At 40.2% G+C, this 16,841-nt stretch overlaps 1 protein-coding gene across 2 annotated transcripts in view; it reads right to left on the reverse strand.

Annotated features, from left to right (window-relative positions):
* LOC126281529 (xylosyl- and glucuronyltransferase LARGE2s-like) overlaps positions 1–16,841 on the reverse strand; it is a 134,109-nt gene that overhangs the window by 25,375 nt on the left and 91,893 nt on the right. For both annotated transcript variants that reach the window (XM_049980575.1, XM_049980574.1), the window contains one exon: positions 11,667–11,890. In XM_049980575.1, coding sequence (XP_049836532.1) covers positions 11,667–11,890 — 224 coding nt within the window. The remainder of the gene's footprint in view (positions 1–11,666; positions 11,891–16,841) is intronic.

Raw genomic sequence — 16,841 nt, forward strand, 5'->3', positions numbered from 1 at the left:
GCTGTTCTAACTGCCTCTGGCAACTGTAGGTGCCATACATGTTGCAGTAACATATCTGGCGACTCGGTGTCGCCAACTATTCAGTGTTGTCAACTAAGCTTCACATGTGCCACCAAAATTCCGAAGGTGACTCATCTCCTCTCTTTTCACCACGTAGTGCTTGTTGGATTTGTTGTTCCACTGGCCGACATAGCCGCTCAAGGAGTAACTGTTTAAAATGCATATACTTCTGTGTGGCAGGTGGGTTGCTGTTTTATTACTAGTGCACTAACAGTGCTCATAAATTTGGTATCTTCGGTTACAATGCCATGGTGCTAGAAAGTCAGATCGAACATTGCAAGCCATACTTCCAGTTCATCAGGAATGAACTTTGGTGGACGTATCTTCATCTTGCTAGTGTTATCCACCAAATGGATGTCCCTTGATGCAGTAGAAAAGTTCAATGCAGCATTTTCCCATTTTTCAATGTCACTTCAGAAATCTTTCATGTGCTTCAACAAAGAGTCACGGCGATCTGTAGTACTCTGTGTGTCACGTGGATGTTCCGACTCTGTGATAGACTTACTGAACAGTGTTGCGTTTGCTCATCTAAAACAGAAATCAATATACAGGGTCACCACTTTAGCTTATCTCCTTCTGCTAAAGAGATACAACGTAGTAGTCAGGCAATAACTTTTTATTACCTAAAGCTCAAATACAAAAAAACTGAAAAGTTTAAGTCGATACTAATAAAAATTTAAGCGTAAAGCAAATTGTCCATGCACTTGTCGCCACGGAATAATGCTGCGTTTCATTGTACATTCACAGATATTCTTCTGGCGACTCCCACACAGTGATAATTCAGTTGTCCCGTCTTCAGTGTTGGACTTCAGTAACAAATAATGAATTTTTCTGCAGTCAGATCAAAAAGTCTCAATGTGCATCATGACTGACTTTTGACACATGTTACACTATTTCATCAGTCTTTACTTTAGCATGCAGGTATTACACCTTTTCCTCTTGGCACCAATTCAGTATTTCTTCGTGCTTTCATCTTCTGTTTCTTCTTCACACATTAATATAAAATTTTTTAGCCCTTGATCAAGATGTATATCAATTTCGGAAGTGTCCAAACTTCTTCAAATCTAATGAGGCAAAACTAACAATATCATAGTTATTTACGGAATGCTTTTCTTCTAACAAAATTTGCTTTGTTGCCCAAATAAGTTACCTTTGCAATGACAAAACAGTTCACTGGTAAATGGCTGGATGTCAGTGTCCAATGGGCACTTCTTCAATGATTCCACTCATATTAATCATTGCAATAAAATGTAATCATGGATCAACAGCACAAATTTCTTGCAACATTTTATGAAGTGGTCATCTTATCCATAAAGTCACCTCCACCTTTGCTGCGAATGTGTAATGTTACAATGGGTGGTTTCTGTCCACTTCTGTTCATTTACTGTATCAGCATCTACTGAATTATTCTTGTGCAAGCTTGATGCCAGGATCACACACTTCCCTTCTTAAGAACAACAGAAACTAGAGCACAGCCTTTCTTAAAGCCAGAAAGTGGATGGTGGACAGCCCTTCCTTTAGAAAAAAAAAAGCTGTCACCAATCTGCAGGCTGGACTGAACACTACAGTGCTTTACTAGACATGGTCCTGTTGGAGATGGCATGCCATTGCCTTCCTCCGACCTTTTAACTGACTTACCCAATCAGTTATAGAGGGACCTATAGTTTGATGTGATACTGAACCACAGTCTGGTTCTGCATTTTACACACCTGAATTCCAGAGGAATGTAAAACTTATTTTTCTTCAATATTGGTGAACCAGTTGTCTGCCATTAAATTTAAAACTTGCTAACAAACAGTTCATAGAGTCACAAACAACATTTAAAGGTTAACTGCCATGGCAACCAATTCTATATTTCCAAATCACACAGGTGAAACACCTGGGAAGGCATGCGAGCCTTTATCTTGATGCCACATTTACTTGGTTTGTTGGCTATATATAGGCTAAAATGGCAGCTTCAGCAAAATACTATTTTCTCATCTCCTGTAACATTTTTTTTTTTTTGAGTCCATAGTACTTGTAACAGTTCTGCATAAAGACAGAAAGATTTTCCCAAGCTGCCACTATCTTTCCTAATTGTCTCCTATCATCAAAAGTCACGTGATTGCCACATCTAAGGCAATGGATGGTGAATTTGAAATCTTTTAAGCTCACTATGAGCCAAAACTTTTCAATACCATAATACCATCCACATTCAGTTCCACAAGGATCTTCTCTAAGCTTTGTCCATTACTTTTGTTAATAGCAGCTAAAAATTAGAAACTGATCAAGGTTTCCAGTTCAGTAAAATTTGTTGGTCTTATGTGTTCCTTCCCCCCCATGAACCATGGACCTTGCCATTGGTGGGGAGGCTTGCGTGCCTCAGCGATACAGATAGCTGTACCGTAGGTACAACCACAACGGAGGGGTATCCGTTGAGAGGCCAGACAAATGTGTGGTTCCTGAAGAGGGGCAGCAGCCTCTTCAATAGTTGCAAGGGCAACAGTCTGGGTGATTGACTGATCTGGCCTTGTAACAATAACCAAAACAGCCTTGCTGTGCTGGTACTGCGAACGGCTGAAAGCAAGGGGAAACTACGGCCGTAATTTTTCCCGAGGGCATGCAGCTTTACTGTATGATTAAATGATGATGGCGTCCTCTTGGGTAAAATATTCTGGAGGTAAAATAGTCCCCCATTCGGATCTCTGGGCGGGGACTACTCAGGAGGATGGCATTATCAGGAGAAAGAAAACTGGCGTTCTACGGATCGGAGTGTGGAATGTCAGATCCCTTAATCGGGCAGCTAGGTTAGAAAATTTTAAAAGGAAAATAGACAGGTTAAAGTTAGATATAGTGGGAATTAATGAAGTTCGGTGGCAGGAGGAACAAGACCTCTGGTCAGGTGACTACAGGGTTATAAACACAAAATCAAATAGGGGTAATGCAAGAGTAGGTTTAATAATGAATAGGAAAATAGGAATGCGGGTAAGCTACTACAAACAGCATAGTGAACGCATTATTGTGGCCAAGATAGATACGAAGCCCACACCTACACAGTAGTACAAGTTTATATGCCAACTAGCTCTGCAGATGACGAAGAAATTGAAGAAATGTGTGATGAGATAAAAAAAATTATTCAGATAGTGAAGGGTGACAAAAATTTAATAGTCATGGGTGACTGGAATTCGTCAGTAGGAAAAGGGAGAGAAGGAAACATAGTAGGTGATTATGGATTGGGGCTAAGAAATGAAAGAGGAAGCCGTCTGGTAGAATTTTGCACAGAGCATAAGTTAATCATAGCTAACACTTGGTTCAAGAATCATAAAAGAAGGTTGTATACATGGAAGATCCTGGAGATACGAAAAGGTATCAGATAGATTATATAATGGTAAGACAGAGATTTAGGAATCAGGTTTTAAATTGTAGGACATTTCCGGGGCAGATGTGGACTCTGACCACAATCTATTGGTTATGACCCGTAGGTTAAAACTGAAGAAACTGCAAAAAGGTGGGAATTTAAGGAGATGGGACCTGGATAAACTGAAATAACCAGAGGTTGTAGAGAGTTTCAGGGAGAGCATAAGGGAACAATTGTCAGGAATGGGGGAAAGAAATACAGTAGAAGAAGAATGGGTAGCTTTGAGGGATGAAGTAATGAAGGCAGCAGAGGATCAAGTAGGTAAAAAGACGAGGGCTAGTAGAAATCTTTGGGTAACAGAAGAAATATTGAATTTAATTGATGAAAGGAGAAAATATAAAAATGCAGTAAATGAAGCAGGCAAAAAGGAATACAAACGTCTCAAAAATGAGATCGACAGGAAGTGCAAAATGGCTAAGCAGGCATGGCTAGAGGACAAATGTAAGGATGTAGAGGCTTATCTCACTAGGGGTAAGATAGATACTGCCTACAGGAAAATTAAAGAGATCTTTGGAGGGAAGAGAACTACGTGTATGAATATCAAGAGCTCAGATGGCAACCCAGTTCTAAGCAAAGAAGGGAAGGCAGAAAGGTGGAAGGAATATATAGAAGGTTTATACAAGGGCGATGTACTTGAGGACAATATTATGGAAATGGAAGAGGATGTAGATGAAGAGGAAATGAGAGATACGATACGAAATGGGAGATACGATACTGCATGAAGAGTTTGACAGAGCACTGAAAGACCTGAGTCGAAACAAGGCCCCCGGAGTATTTGTTTGGAGTGTAGCCATGTATGGAAGTGAAACATGGACGATAAATAGTTTGGACAAGAAGAGAATAGAAGCTTTCAAAATGTGGTGCTACAGAAGAAGGCTGAAGATAAGGTGGATAGATCATGTAACTAATGAGGAGGTATTGAATAGGATTGGGGAGAAGAGAAGTTTGTGGCACAACTTGACTAGAAGAAGGGATCGGTTGGTAGGACATGTTTTGAGGCGTCAAGGGATCACAAATTTAGCATTGGAGGGCAGCGTGGAGGGTAAAAATCATAGAGGGAGACCAAGAGATGAATACGCTAAGCAGGTTCAGAAGGATGTAGGTTGCAGTAGGTACTGGGAGATGAAGAAGCTTGCACATGATAGAGTAGCATGGAGAGCTGCATCAAACCAGTCTCAGGACTGAAGACAACAAAAATAACAACAATATTCTTCTTGAAGTCTGGGGGTATTTCGTCTGTTTCATACATCTTGCTCACCAGATGGTAGAGTTTTGTCAGGACTGGCTCTCCCAAGGCCTTCAGTACTTCCAATGGAATGTTGTCTACTCCGGGGCCCTTGTTTCGACTCAGGTCTTTCAGTGCTCTGTCAAACTCTTCACGCAGTATCGTATCTCTCATTTCATCTTAACTGGGTTTCCATCTGAGCTCTTGATGTTCATACAAGTGGTTCTCTTATCTCCAAAGGTCTCTTTAATTTTCCTGTAAATTTTCACCCCTAGTGAGATAAGCTTCTACATCCTTACATTTGTCCTCTAGCCATGCCTGCTTAGCCATTTTGCACTTCCTGTCGATCTCATTTTTGAGACGTTTGTATTCCTTTTTGCCTGCTTCATTTACTGCATTTTTATATTTTCTCCTTTCATCAATTAAATTCAATATTTCTTCTGTTACCCAAAGATTTCTACTAGCCCTCGTCTTTTTACCTACTTGATCCTCTGCTGCCTTCATTACTTCATCCCTCAAAGCTACCCATTCTTCTTCTACTGTATTTCTTTCCCCCATTCCTGACAATTGTTCCCTTATGCTCTCCCTGAAACTCTCTACAACCTCTGGTTATTTCAGTTTATCCAGGTCCCATCTCCTTAAATTCCCACCTTTTTGCAGTTTCTTCAGTTTTAACCTACGGGTCATAACCAATAGATTGTGGTCAGAGTCCACATCTGCCCCGGAAATGTCCTACAATTTAAAACCTGATTCCTAAATCTCTGTCTTACCATTATATAATCTATCTGATACCTTTTCGTATCTCCAGGATCTTCCATGTATACAACCTTCTTTTATGATTCTTGAACCAAGTGTTAGCTATGATTAACTTATGCTCTGTGCAAAATTCTACCAGACGGCTTCCTCTTTCATTTCTTAGCCCCAATCCATAATCACCTACTATGTTTCCTTCTCTCCCTTTTCCTACTGACGAATTCCAGTCACCCATGACTATTAAATTTTTGTCACCCTTCACTATCTGAATAATTTTTTTTATCTCATCACACATTTCTTCAATTTCTTCGTCATCTGCAGAGCTAGTTGGCATATAAACTTGTACTACTGTGTAGGTGTGGGCTTCGTATCTATCTTGGCCACAATAATGCGTTCACTATGCTGTTTGTAGTAGCTTACCCGCATTCCTATTTTCTTATTCATTATTAAACCTACTCTTGCATTACCCCTATTTGATTTTGTGTTTATAACCCTGTAGTCACCTGACCAGAGGTCTTGTTCCTCCTGCCACCGAACTTCAATAATTCCCACTATATCTAACTTTAACCTGTCTATTTTCCTTTTAAAATTTTCTAACCTAGCTGCCCGATTAAGGGATCTGACATTCCACACTCCGATCCGTAGAACGCCAGTTTTCTTTCTCCTGATAACGACGTCCTCCTGAGTAGTCCCCGCCCAGAGATCCGAATGGGGACTATTTTAGCTCCGGAATATTTTACCCAAGAGGACGCCATCATCACTTAATCATACAGTAAAGCTGCATATCCTCGGGAAAAATTATGGCTGTAGTTTCCCCTTGCTTTCAGCCGTTCGCAGTACCAGCACAGCAAGGCTGTTTTGGTTAATGTTGCAGGGCCAGATCAGTCAATCATCCAGACTGTTGCCCCTGCAACTACTGAAAAGGCTGCTACCCGCTTCAGGAACCACATGTTTGTCTGGCCTCTCAACAGATACCCCTCCGTTGTGGTTGCACCTACAGTACGGCCATCTGTTATCGCTGAGGCACGCAAGCCTCCCCACCAACGGCAAAGTCCGTGGTTCATGGGGGAAGAAGAATATAATAATTCCAATCCCAAAGAAAGCAGGTGTTGACAGATGTGAAAATTACCGAACAATCTGTTTAATATGCCATAGCTGCAAAATACTAACACGAATTCTTTACAGACGAATGGAAAAACTAGTAGAAGCCGACCTCGGGGAAGATCAGTTTGGATTCCGTATAAATACTGGAACACGTGAGGTAATACTGACCTTACGACTTATCTTAGAAGAAAGATTAAGGAAAGGCAAACCTACGTTTCTAGCATTTGTAGACTTAGAGAAAGCTTTTAACAATGTTGACTGGAATACTCTCTTTCAAATTCTTAAGGTGGCAGGGGTAAAATACCGGGAGCGAAAGGCTATTTACAATTTGTACAGAAACCAAATGGCAGTTATTAGAGTCGAGGGGCATGAAAGGGAAGTAGTGGTTGGGAAGGGAGTGAGACAGGGTTGTAGCCTCTCCCCTATGTTATTCAATCTGTATATTGCGCAAGCAGTAAAGGAAACAAAAGAAAAATTCGGAGTAGGTATTAAAATCCATGGAGACGAAGTAAAAACTTTGAGGTTCGCCGATGACATTGTAATTCTGTCAGAGACGGCAAAGGACTTGGAAGAGCAGTTGAATGGAATGGATAGTGTCTTGAAAGGAGGATATAAGATGAACATCAACAAAAGCAAAACGAGGATAATGGAATGTAGTAGAATTAAGTCGGGTGATGCTGAGGGAATTAGATTAGGAAATGAGACACTTAAAGTAGTAAAGGAGTTTTGCTATTTGGGGAGCAAAATAACTGATGATGGTCGAAGTAGAAAGGATATAAAATGTAGACTGGCAATGGCAAGGAAAGCGTTTCTGAAGAAGAGAAATTTGTTAACATCGAGTATAGATTTAAGTGTCAGGAAGTCATTTCTGAAAGTATTTGTATGGAGTGTAGCCATGTATGGAAGTGAAACATGGACGATAAATAGTTTGGACAAGAAGAGAATAGAAGCTTTCGAAATGTGGTGCTACAGAAGAATGCTGAAGATTAGATGGGTAGATCACATAACTAATGAGGAAGTATTGAATAGGACTGTGGAGAAGAGAAGTTTGTGGCACGACTTGACCAGAAGAAGGGATCGGTTGGTAGGACATGTTCTGAGGCATCAAGGGATCACCAATTTAGTATTGGAGGGCAGTGTGGAGAGTAAAAATCATAGAGGGAGGCCAAGAGATGAATACACTAAGCAGATTCAGAAGGATGTAGGTTGCAGTAGGTACTGGGAGATGAAGAAGCTTGCACAGGATAGAGTAGCATGGAGAGCTGCATCAAACCAGTCTCGGGACTGAAGACCACAACAACAACAACAACAACAACAACAACAACAACAACATGTGTTCCTTATGCTGAAATGAAGCTCTGACACTCTCAATATACTCATTTGTATACAGAACTATAATGGACAAAAGCAGTCATCTCTGAAGCAATTCCAACATTCCAAATGCATTATTGCTGCTCTGCCGAACCTATAGGTCCATGTAATTTTCGAATAATATTGTGAGCCCTGAAACATACTCTTTGCAGTGGTGGAACTTTACTCTATTTTTTGATTTTAAACATTTAGTCCAGTAATTTATCCACACTGAAAAAACATTGCAAAATATATTTTTCACAATATGTATTTGTATTTTGTGTTATCTCCATGGAATTCCCCAATGGAACTCTCTTAAAGTCACCTCCACCATCAGGACCAACCTGAAATTACAAGCAGTCATGCTGCACATGTATAAATAAATATCTGCCAGAGCTTGCACCAACCATCCAAGACATTATGATGCTCCCACCTTGCCAACATCAACTCAGTCCCTGCTCTAATGCATGTCACCCTGCTGCTCCTAACCTCCTCAGACACAGAGAAGTCTGCTAGTGTCTGTGTATGTGCGGATGGATATGTGTGTGTGTGTGAGTGAATACCTGTCCTTTTTTCCCCTTAAGGTAAGTCTTTCCACTCCCGAGATTGGAATGACTCCTTACCCTCTCCCTTAAAACCCACATCCTTTCGTCTTTCCCTCTCCTTCCCTCTTTCCTGAAGAAGCAACAGTTGGTTGCGAAAGCTTGAATTTTGTGTGTATGTTTGTGTTTGTTTGTGTATCTATCAACCTGCCAGCGCTTTTTTTGGTAAATCACATCAACTTTGTTTTTAGATATATTGTAGTACACAATTTGATTGAGAGTAGGCCAATCGGAGTTACAGAATTTCTCTTCCAGAGAATTTAGGAAAATATCGGCTAATGTGCCTGCTATACTGTTACCCATAGCTACTCCATCTCATTGGGTATAAATTTTGTTGTTAAATTCAAAATAGTTTTGTGATAATGCTATTTGCAAAAGATTTATAATTTCAAGTGTTCCAGCCATAGATATTTTATTATTGTTACACACTATATTTTATTATTTGGATAGTTTCCTGTACTGGCACATTGGTGAATAAATTAGTGGGATCAAATGAAATAAATTTACCAGTAGATGGTATCTGTATGTCTTTTATATCTCTCGCCAGAGTATGCAAATTTTTCATTGTGTACTTTTTGTTGAAAGTATGAAGTTTTGTTATTAGTGTGTTTAGTTTTTTGGTTATCAAATATGATGGCCGATTTATGCAATTAATTATGCGCCGAATCGGAACCGTTGGTTTATGTGTCTTTGCTTGGGCTCTTAATTTAGACACAGGTCTTACCTTAAAAACTCTACTGAACTTTTAGAACACGAAAATGGATACATCGAAAGTAATATATGCAATAACCAAGGACATTCATAGCAAATTTTAGTTCATAAAATAATATTGCTGTTCATCGGCACAATCTTTGCAAACATATAGCATCGTAAGAGTGGAACTGTCAAACTGCTGTCACGTCGTAATTAACATTTTATTTTCAACATCTTGACATCATTTACGACCTTATTAAAGCAGTGACATTTACAAAACAGTCCACTAACGACATAATATGAATGTCTTATCAATCTAGACATGAGTACAAGACAGCTACTTTAATATGAATGACACAGACCGACCAAAATTGTAGTTGCAGGTACTTGGAAATGATGATAAAGTCAAAACAGACAGTGTTAAATAAAGATTCCTTATTATAAGCAGCTATTTAGTATGTCTACTCTAATAATCATGTCATTATCAGACACATATTATGCTGCAGGCCCTGAAGAAAGAATAAATAAATAACCACATGCCTTGTCCCTAGCAGTCTCCACTGAAGACAGATCAACTATTTGACATTGCCAGTTTGTTTCAGCTATTTGACGTTGTCAGTTTGTTTCAGCTACTCGACGTTGTCAGTTTGTTTCAGCTACTCGACGTTGTCAGTTGGTTTCAGCTAGTTGACGTTGTCAGTTTGTTTCAGCTAGTTGACATTGTCAGTTTGTTTGATATTTGTGACTTCTGTGTATAGCTGTTCTCTGAGGAATAATACACACATCAAAAAAAGTTTTTCATCACCCCAGTTCCCAGAACTGTGCAGATAGACACTGACTGTCGATATTGTATAGCAGACACAGTCCCTTTGACTGTTCAGAGATGTCACTAAACCTGCCCAAAGATGTAAACAACCATACACAAGCAGCACCTATTAGATGGATGGGGTCTGACAGCCAATCAGTTCCAGTCATTCCACCAAGAAGGAGGTACACGGTGTTGTCTGTAGTTCAATCATGCCTAGACAGTCAATACCGTGGTTTGATCGTGTCTGGATTGTTACTCTGTGCCAGGAAGGGCTCTCAAAAAGGGGTGTCCAGGTGTCTCTAAGTGAATCGAAGTGATGTTGTTCAGACATGGAGGAAATACAGAGACAGGAAATGTCAATGACATGCCTCGCTCAGGCCGTCCAAGAGCTACTACTGCAGTTGATGACAGCTAACTACGGATTATGGCTCAGAGGAACCCTGACAGCACCACCACCATTTTGAATAATGCTTTTCGTGCAGCCACACAGGATGTCGTGTTATGACTCAAATTGCGTGCATTAGGCTACATGATGTGCAACTTCACTCCCGATGTATATGACGAGATACATCTTTGCAACCACGCCACCATGCAGTGTGGTACAGATGGACCTGACAACATGCCGAATTGACCACTCAGAGTTGGCATCACTTTCTCTTCACTGGTGAGTGTCATATATGCCTTCAACCAGATAATAAACCGAGTCGTGTTTGGAGGCAACCCGGTCAAGCTGAATGTCTTAAACACACTGTCCAGCAAGTGCAGCAAGGTGGAGAGGTTCCCTGCTGTTTTGGGGTGGTATTATGTGGGTCCAATTTACACTGCTGGTGGTCATGGAAGGCGCGTAAGAGCTGTACGATATGAGAATGCCATCCTCCTACCGATAGTGCAACCATATCGGCCATTTGTCTTCATGGGTGACGGTTCATGCCTCATCATGCACATCTTGTGAATGACTTCCTTCAGGATGCTGACATCGATAGACTAGGGTGGCCAGCATGTTCTCCAGACATGAACCCTGTCGAACATGCCTGGGCTAGATTCAAAAGGGCTGTTTATGGACGACGTAACTCCCCAACCAATCTGAGGGATCTACGCCAAATTGCCGTTGAGGAGTGGAACAATCTGAACCAACAGTGCCTTGATGAACTTGTGGATAGTATGCTACGATGAATACAGGCATGCATCAATGTAAGATGACGTGCCACTGGGTATTAGAGGTACTGGTGTGTACAGCAATCGGCATCACCACCTCTGAAGGTCTCACTGTATGGTGGTACAACATGCAATGTGTGACTTTCATGAGCAATAAAAAGGGCGCAAATGACGTTTATGTTGATTTCTATTCCAATTTTCTGTACAGGTTCCGAAACACTCGGAACCGAGGTAATGCAAAACATTTTTTGATGTGCATACATTTTTAACTTTTAATATAGCTATGTAATGCTTAGTGTTGCGGGTTGAGTGCAACATTTGTGTACCGGTTACTGAAGGAAATCCCATTCAGTAATAGTAGCAATTTTGAGCATAACAAAAATGCTGCACATTACACAGTTATGATGAAAGTTCATACTTTTAACAATGTATACAAAATATAAAAAAATTCAATAACAAAATTAGAGTGTTCCAATTACTTTTGGTCTGTAAGTCTCATGAATTTCTAGTGGTACTCACTTTCTGTATTGAGACGAACTTCTGAACTTAGCTATGTCAAAGCTTGGTGCATGTGGCATATGAACAATGAATGCGTTTGGAAGTACTACAAATTCAAATCCTTGTGCTTCAAGTTCCATTATATGGGATACTTTGTTCCATCCAAATCCCACAAACCTGGTATCATACTCAGGTATATCTTTACGAACAACTATATAGGGTTCAAAGTCTGGCTCCCACTGCACCTACAATCAAAGGAATAACAATTATTAAAATGATTATGTATGCGCGCGCACACACACACACACACACACACACACACACACACACACACACACACACACACACACACACAGAGAGAGAGAGAGAGAGAGAGAGAGAGAGAGAGAGAGAGAGAGAGAGAGAGAGAGACTGGCTGTTTTCATGTCCCAGACATGGCACGAATATATAATTCAGAATGTCTTATTTCTACGGAATTAGCAGTGTCACATGCAAATCATGTTTGCCAAGAAGAATGTAAAAAGCAGTGATCTATTTTTTTCTCATAGGGGATGCAATGACTGGGTAGAAACCACAAACAGAGTCTTACAGCATTCAATTTTCAATCAACTCGCATTCATAATAAATGAATGACTGTCCAAGCATCCTGCATAGTTGCTACATTTTTCAGATGATATTAGGGTATGAGTGTTACAATTAATCCTGTTATGTAAGACAATTATAGAATAAATAGCATCAGTGCTTTTCCAAAGAGTTAATAAGTAGTTTTCTCCAAACTGATACTCCCTTAATTTTGTAAAAACACACAACATTAATTTCTGTACAATAAAAGAATGACACCAAAAACTAATGTAGCATGTGAATAGGAGTCAGTGAATAGGTTAGAATGCTCTAAATTTATTTGTGTACACATCATAGAAGAAATTTTAACAAGCTGAAACTTATATCAGCTTCACAAACAACTACGTTAAGCAACTTTGGATCTACATATAACGAAGTTTTTGAAACAAATTAACCAATATATAAACATTCTTTGCATATTACAACTTTTAATGCCTCATGGCACAATTTTCTGGAGTAATTCATCACGTAGGAGGACAGCACTGATTACACAAATAAGAATAGTGGGCATCATACTGCAGTGGTGCCATCCAATGTCACTATGGAAGCTGAATACCTGGTGCAACATTGCCATTGAATCCTGTGGCTCTATTACCCACAGGATGCTTGTCATCAACAGAGATCTCTGGTAAGACCAAGCCAGAATCCAGAGTATATGCCAGTCTGAGTCAGTTGTGATGCAATCTGTGGAATGTGCAACAAATGTACTATCGGTTGGCTAAGGTGTTTATGACTATTTGTCATAGGTGGAACTTTTGATGCAGAATGGACTGGACTTTGCTTTGAAATTCAGACTTAATACAGCATGCACTGTTTCTGAGGAGCATCATGTATGCATCTCTTGTCGCAAATAAACCACAGTTGTTAGATGTGTAGACAACCCTCTACAAAATAAGCAACAGCTCAGGACCTGTGATGCGTGCAAATCAGGGCTTGAACATTTTTGTATTTAGGTGAGAGTGCAAGTTTTCAATCATTGAACATTTAAAACATATTCTAACACAAACTACAAAAGATTGTCAGGAGTTAACAGCAGCTACTTTACAGGCACTGCAAATATTAACGAATATTGCAGGAAAATCTCCTGTGCCAATCATGTTTACGGCTTTCACACCATTTAATAAACAATTTGAAGAGTGGGATGCTTATTGCTGCTGAATGCAGTTAAATTTTCCAGTATGTCAAATTTTTGACTGTGGAAGACAAAAGGCAATGTTCTTACCTGGAAATCCCAAATGGTATCACTAAATTCAGAAAATGCACCCATTAACAAACCCCATGGGCCCTGAGCCCTGAGCTGTCTACAATATTTTCTTCACTACAAGAACAGCACAAGGATTGAGTCTAAATTGCAATTTCACATATTTGAATGGGCAAGGATACACAGACTCTTTACCCTGGGACAGCTCACACTCGAATCTAAAGTGATAAACAAAATATCATATTGAGGATATCAGACCCTTCTCTCGTAGAAGTAACGCAAACAGCTTAAGCCTATAAAAAAGCTTGCAACAGCCCAGGACTTGTTTCCACAGCCCAGGACTTGTTTCCAGTGGAAGAAGATATCACAGTACTCACCTCTTGTACCACCTGGGGTAGGATGTCACACCACTCTGGACAGGGTCCTCACCTAATCAACGGTCTGTATGACTCTGTGAACAACTGTGCCAGTGGTAAGAGGGATACAATATGTCAAGAAGACGTTTTGCAAGAGGAATGTTCTAGCAGTTCACTTACAAATATGTCCCACCTTGTGACGCAAGTGAGTAACCAATTTACAGACGAAATGACTTCTCAGAATACAGCCCAGGAAATGTATTGAGAAGTGTCCACTGGGAATCGCCCTGAGCGGTTACTCTTGCACTCTTTCTATCCTTATTAAGCCAATCGACGTACATAAGGAAAGGGTCCTTTTCTTTCTTTACCAAAGCTCATTCGTTGCCCTTTGTCCTAAAGGAAGCCCTCTAGACAGAGTTGGACAAACTCACTCATGAAACCATGTTAAAATCTATTCCTTATAGTCAATGGGCCACCTGGTAAAAGAACGCAAACCCAATGGTGCCTTGAGACTTTGTGGTAATTTTAAAGTAACAATAAATATACAATATAAAGATGAGACTTATCCTCTACTGACCCTCTTTGCAAAAATCAGGTCATGGCACTTTATGCAGCAAAACTGTCCTTGTATGGCGTATTTTCAAATCCCCTTGGATGCAGCATCACAAGATTATTTAGTACTAAATATACCATGGGGCCTGTACCATTATTATTGGGTCTCTTACAGAATCTCTTCAGCCCATGCCAGTTTCAGCATTTTATGGATTCATTATTAGAAGATAAACCCAACTGTGCCATGCACTTCAACAATATTTTGGTCACACTTTCACAACCATGAGTTTTTGTTGCATAGAATGGAATGCTAACTACACAAATCTTCTTTCATGCAACCTTCCTTGATCCAAGTAGCGTTTAAACTGTGAGCAAATGGTCTGGAACTAAAGATAGATCATGCTGCAGCAATTGATAAAATGCAGCTCTCAAGTATTGGATAAAATGCAGCTCTCAAGAATATAAAACACTTACAAGTATTTCTGTGTCATGTCTATTACTATGGCCAATTCACTTCAAACACAGCAGAACTCTCTTACCCACCGAATCAGCTACAACACAAAGGTGCATATTTCAAATGGTCACCTTGCTGTCAACAACCTCTCAATGATTTAAACGATTGCCTTAAGTTGGCACTGTTTTGACAACATACGCCTACCTCTAGTAGTAGCAAGTGATGAGACTTCCGACAGTATCAGCGCAGTCCTATCCCGTAAATAGGCCAACAGTGTTAAGCTCCCTGTTGCATTTGTGGCTAATGCCTTATCCACTTCTCTGTACTGCTATTCTCAAATAGAGTGGGAGGTCTGCCAATGTTCCACCTATCAGGCCCATCAAGTTGCATCTTCCCAATGGTTCACTCTCTGGTCTGATACTGTGATGCTGCAGAAGTGTATCCATTTAGATTTTTCTGGCCTTTCTGTAAGCCGATGTGGCAGATCATGATTGATTCTTTTCTCATTTCTCTTTTGTATTCCGCATGACTTGCGTCATTACTACTACAAGAGTGGATGGATAGAAAGAGTACACTGAGGTCTATTAAAAGGGGGAGGAACTGTCTGGTGATATGATACAAGAAACTAGAGAATTGAGGTTGATATGGAAGACAAAGGGGATTCAGTATTCATCAGAGTTTAAGAGAACCTTAGATGTCTTGTGGTCAATAAGGCAGAAAGCATAGATAACACAACATAAACTTCTAAAATTATTGTGATCAAATAAGGCAGAAGGCATAGACATTCCACTGAAATTTCCAAATTCATTGAGGGAAGTGGCAATCAAATGACTATTCAGGATGGTCAGCAGAATCTATGAGTCTAGAGATATATCACCAGACTTTGAGAAAGATATCACACACATTTCTGAAGATGACCAAGGCACATAAATGTGAAAACTATTGCGCAATCATATTAGCATCTTACACGTACAAGTTTCTAACAAACAAAAATGTACAGAAGAATGGAAAAGAAACTTGAAGATCTGTTAGATGATGATCAGTTTTGACTTTAAGAAACCTAAAGGCAACAGAGAGGTAACTCCAATGTTGTGTTAGATAATCGAAACAAGACTTAAGAAAAATCAAAACACATTCATAGAATCTAACAACCTAGAAAAATCATGTGACTGTGTAAAATTGTACACAATGTTTGAAATGCTCAGAAAAATAGATATAAGTGACAAGGAAAAATGGGTAATTTACAAAGGCTACATAGAGACCAGAATCTGAAAAGTCGGGGAACAACTCGAGAACCAGTAGAATCAGGCCAATTGGCAGAGGGCATCACAACAAGTCACCTAAGAAAAAAAAGATGGACAAGAAGAAGAAGAAGGCAATGGAGATGGCACAGCAGAATAAAGAAGTCTAGCAAGAAAACCAACATTGAAAACCTAAGATGCAGCAAATTCAGGTCCAAGACAACAATGTGTAGCAAGACCAATATAATATCGCAGAAAAATCATGGCTGTCTGCATAGCCGCTGGCTTTAAAGGGCAGCATAATCCAGTAACTGTCATTGAATTCCATACCTTCTGGTGGGCCTTCACACTTGTTGGCTGGAATAACAGGTACCCCTACCCCCCAAAGATGGCTGCATATGGTTAGAAGCATCCCAGACAATACCTGCAATGGCAAACTGGTGGTATGAGTAGAGTCCTGGCCCAGAAGCCCACAGTTGGCAGGAAGAAACCGGGGCATATGGCAATATGCTGGGGCATGGTGGCATCAACAATGAATATGTGGGTGATGAAGACCAAGAGATTGGAGGCTGCGCCAAGACCTCCACTTCTGTGTTCACATTCATGGGAACCACAAGCAAAATGTACAGGTGTAGGTGGAGGATCAGCAAGGATGGGCATTCCAGGTGCATCTGTGCCACTGACAGTGGTGTAGCTGGTAGGTGGGGATGGAGCTCACTGGTATCCAATTCTCCAAGCCAGTTCTGAAGTGCCACCCGTGGGTGGCAACCA

This window comes from Schistocerca gregaria, chromosome 7 (genome assembly GCF_023897955.1).
Source record: "Schistocerca gregaria isolate iqSchGreg1 chromosome 7, iqSchGreg1.2, whole genome shotgun sequence".
NCBI classification, from domain to species: Eukaryota; Metazoa; Arthropoda; class Insecta; order Orthoptera; family Acrididae; genus Schistocerca; species Schistocerca gregaria.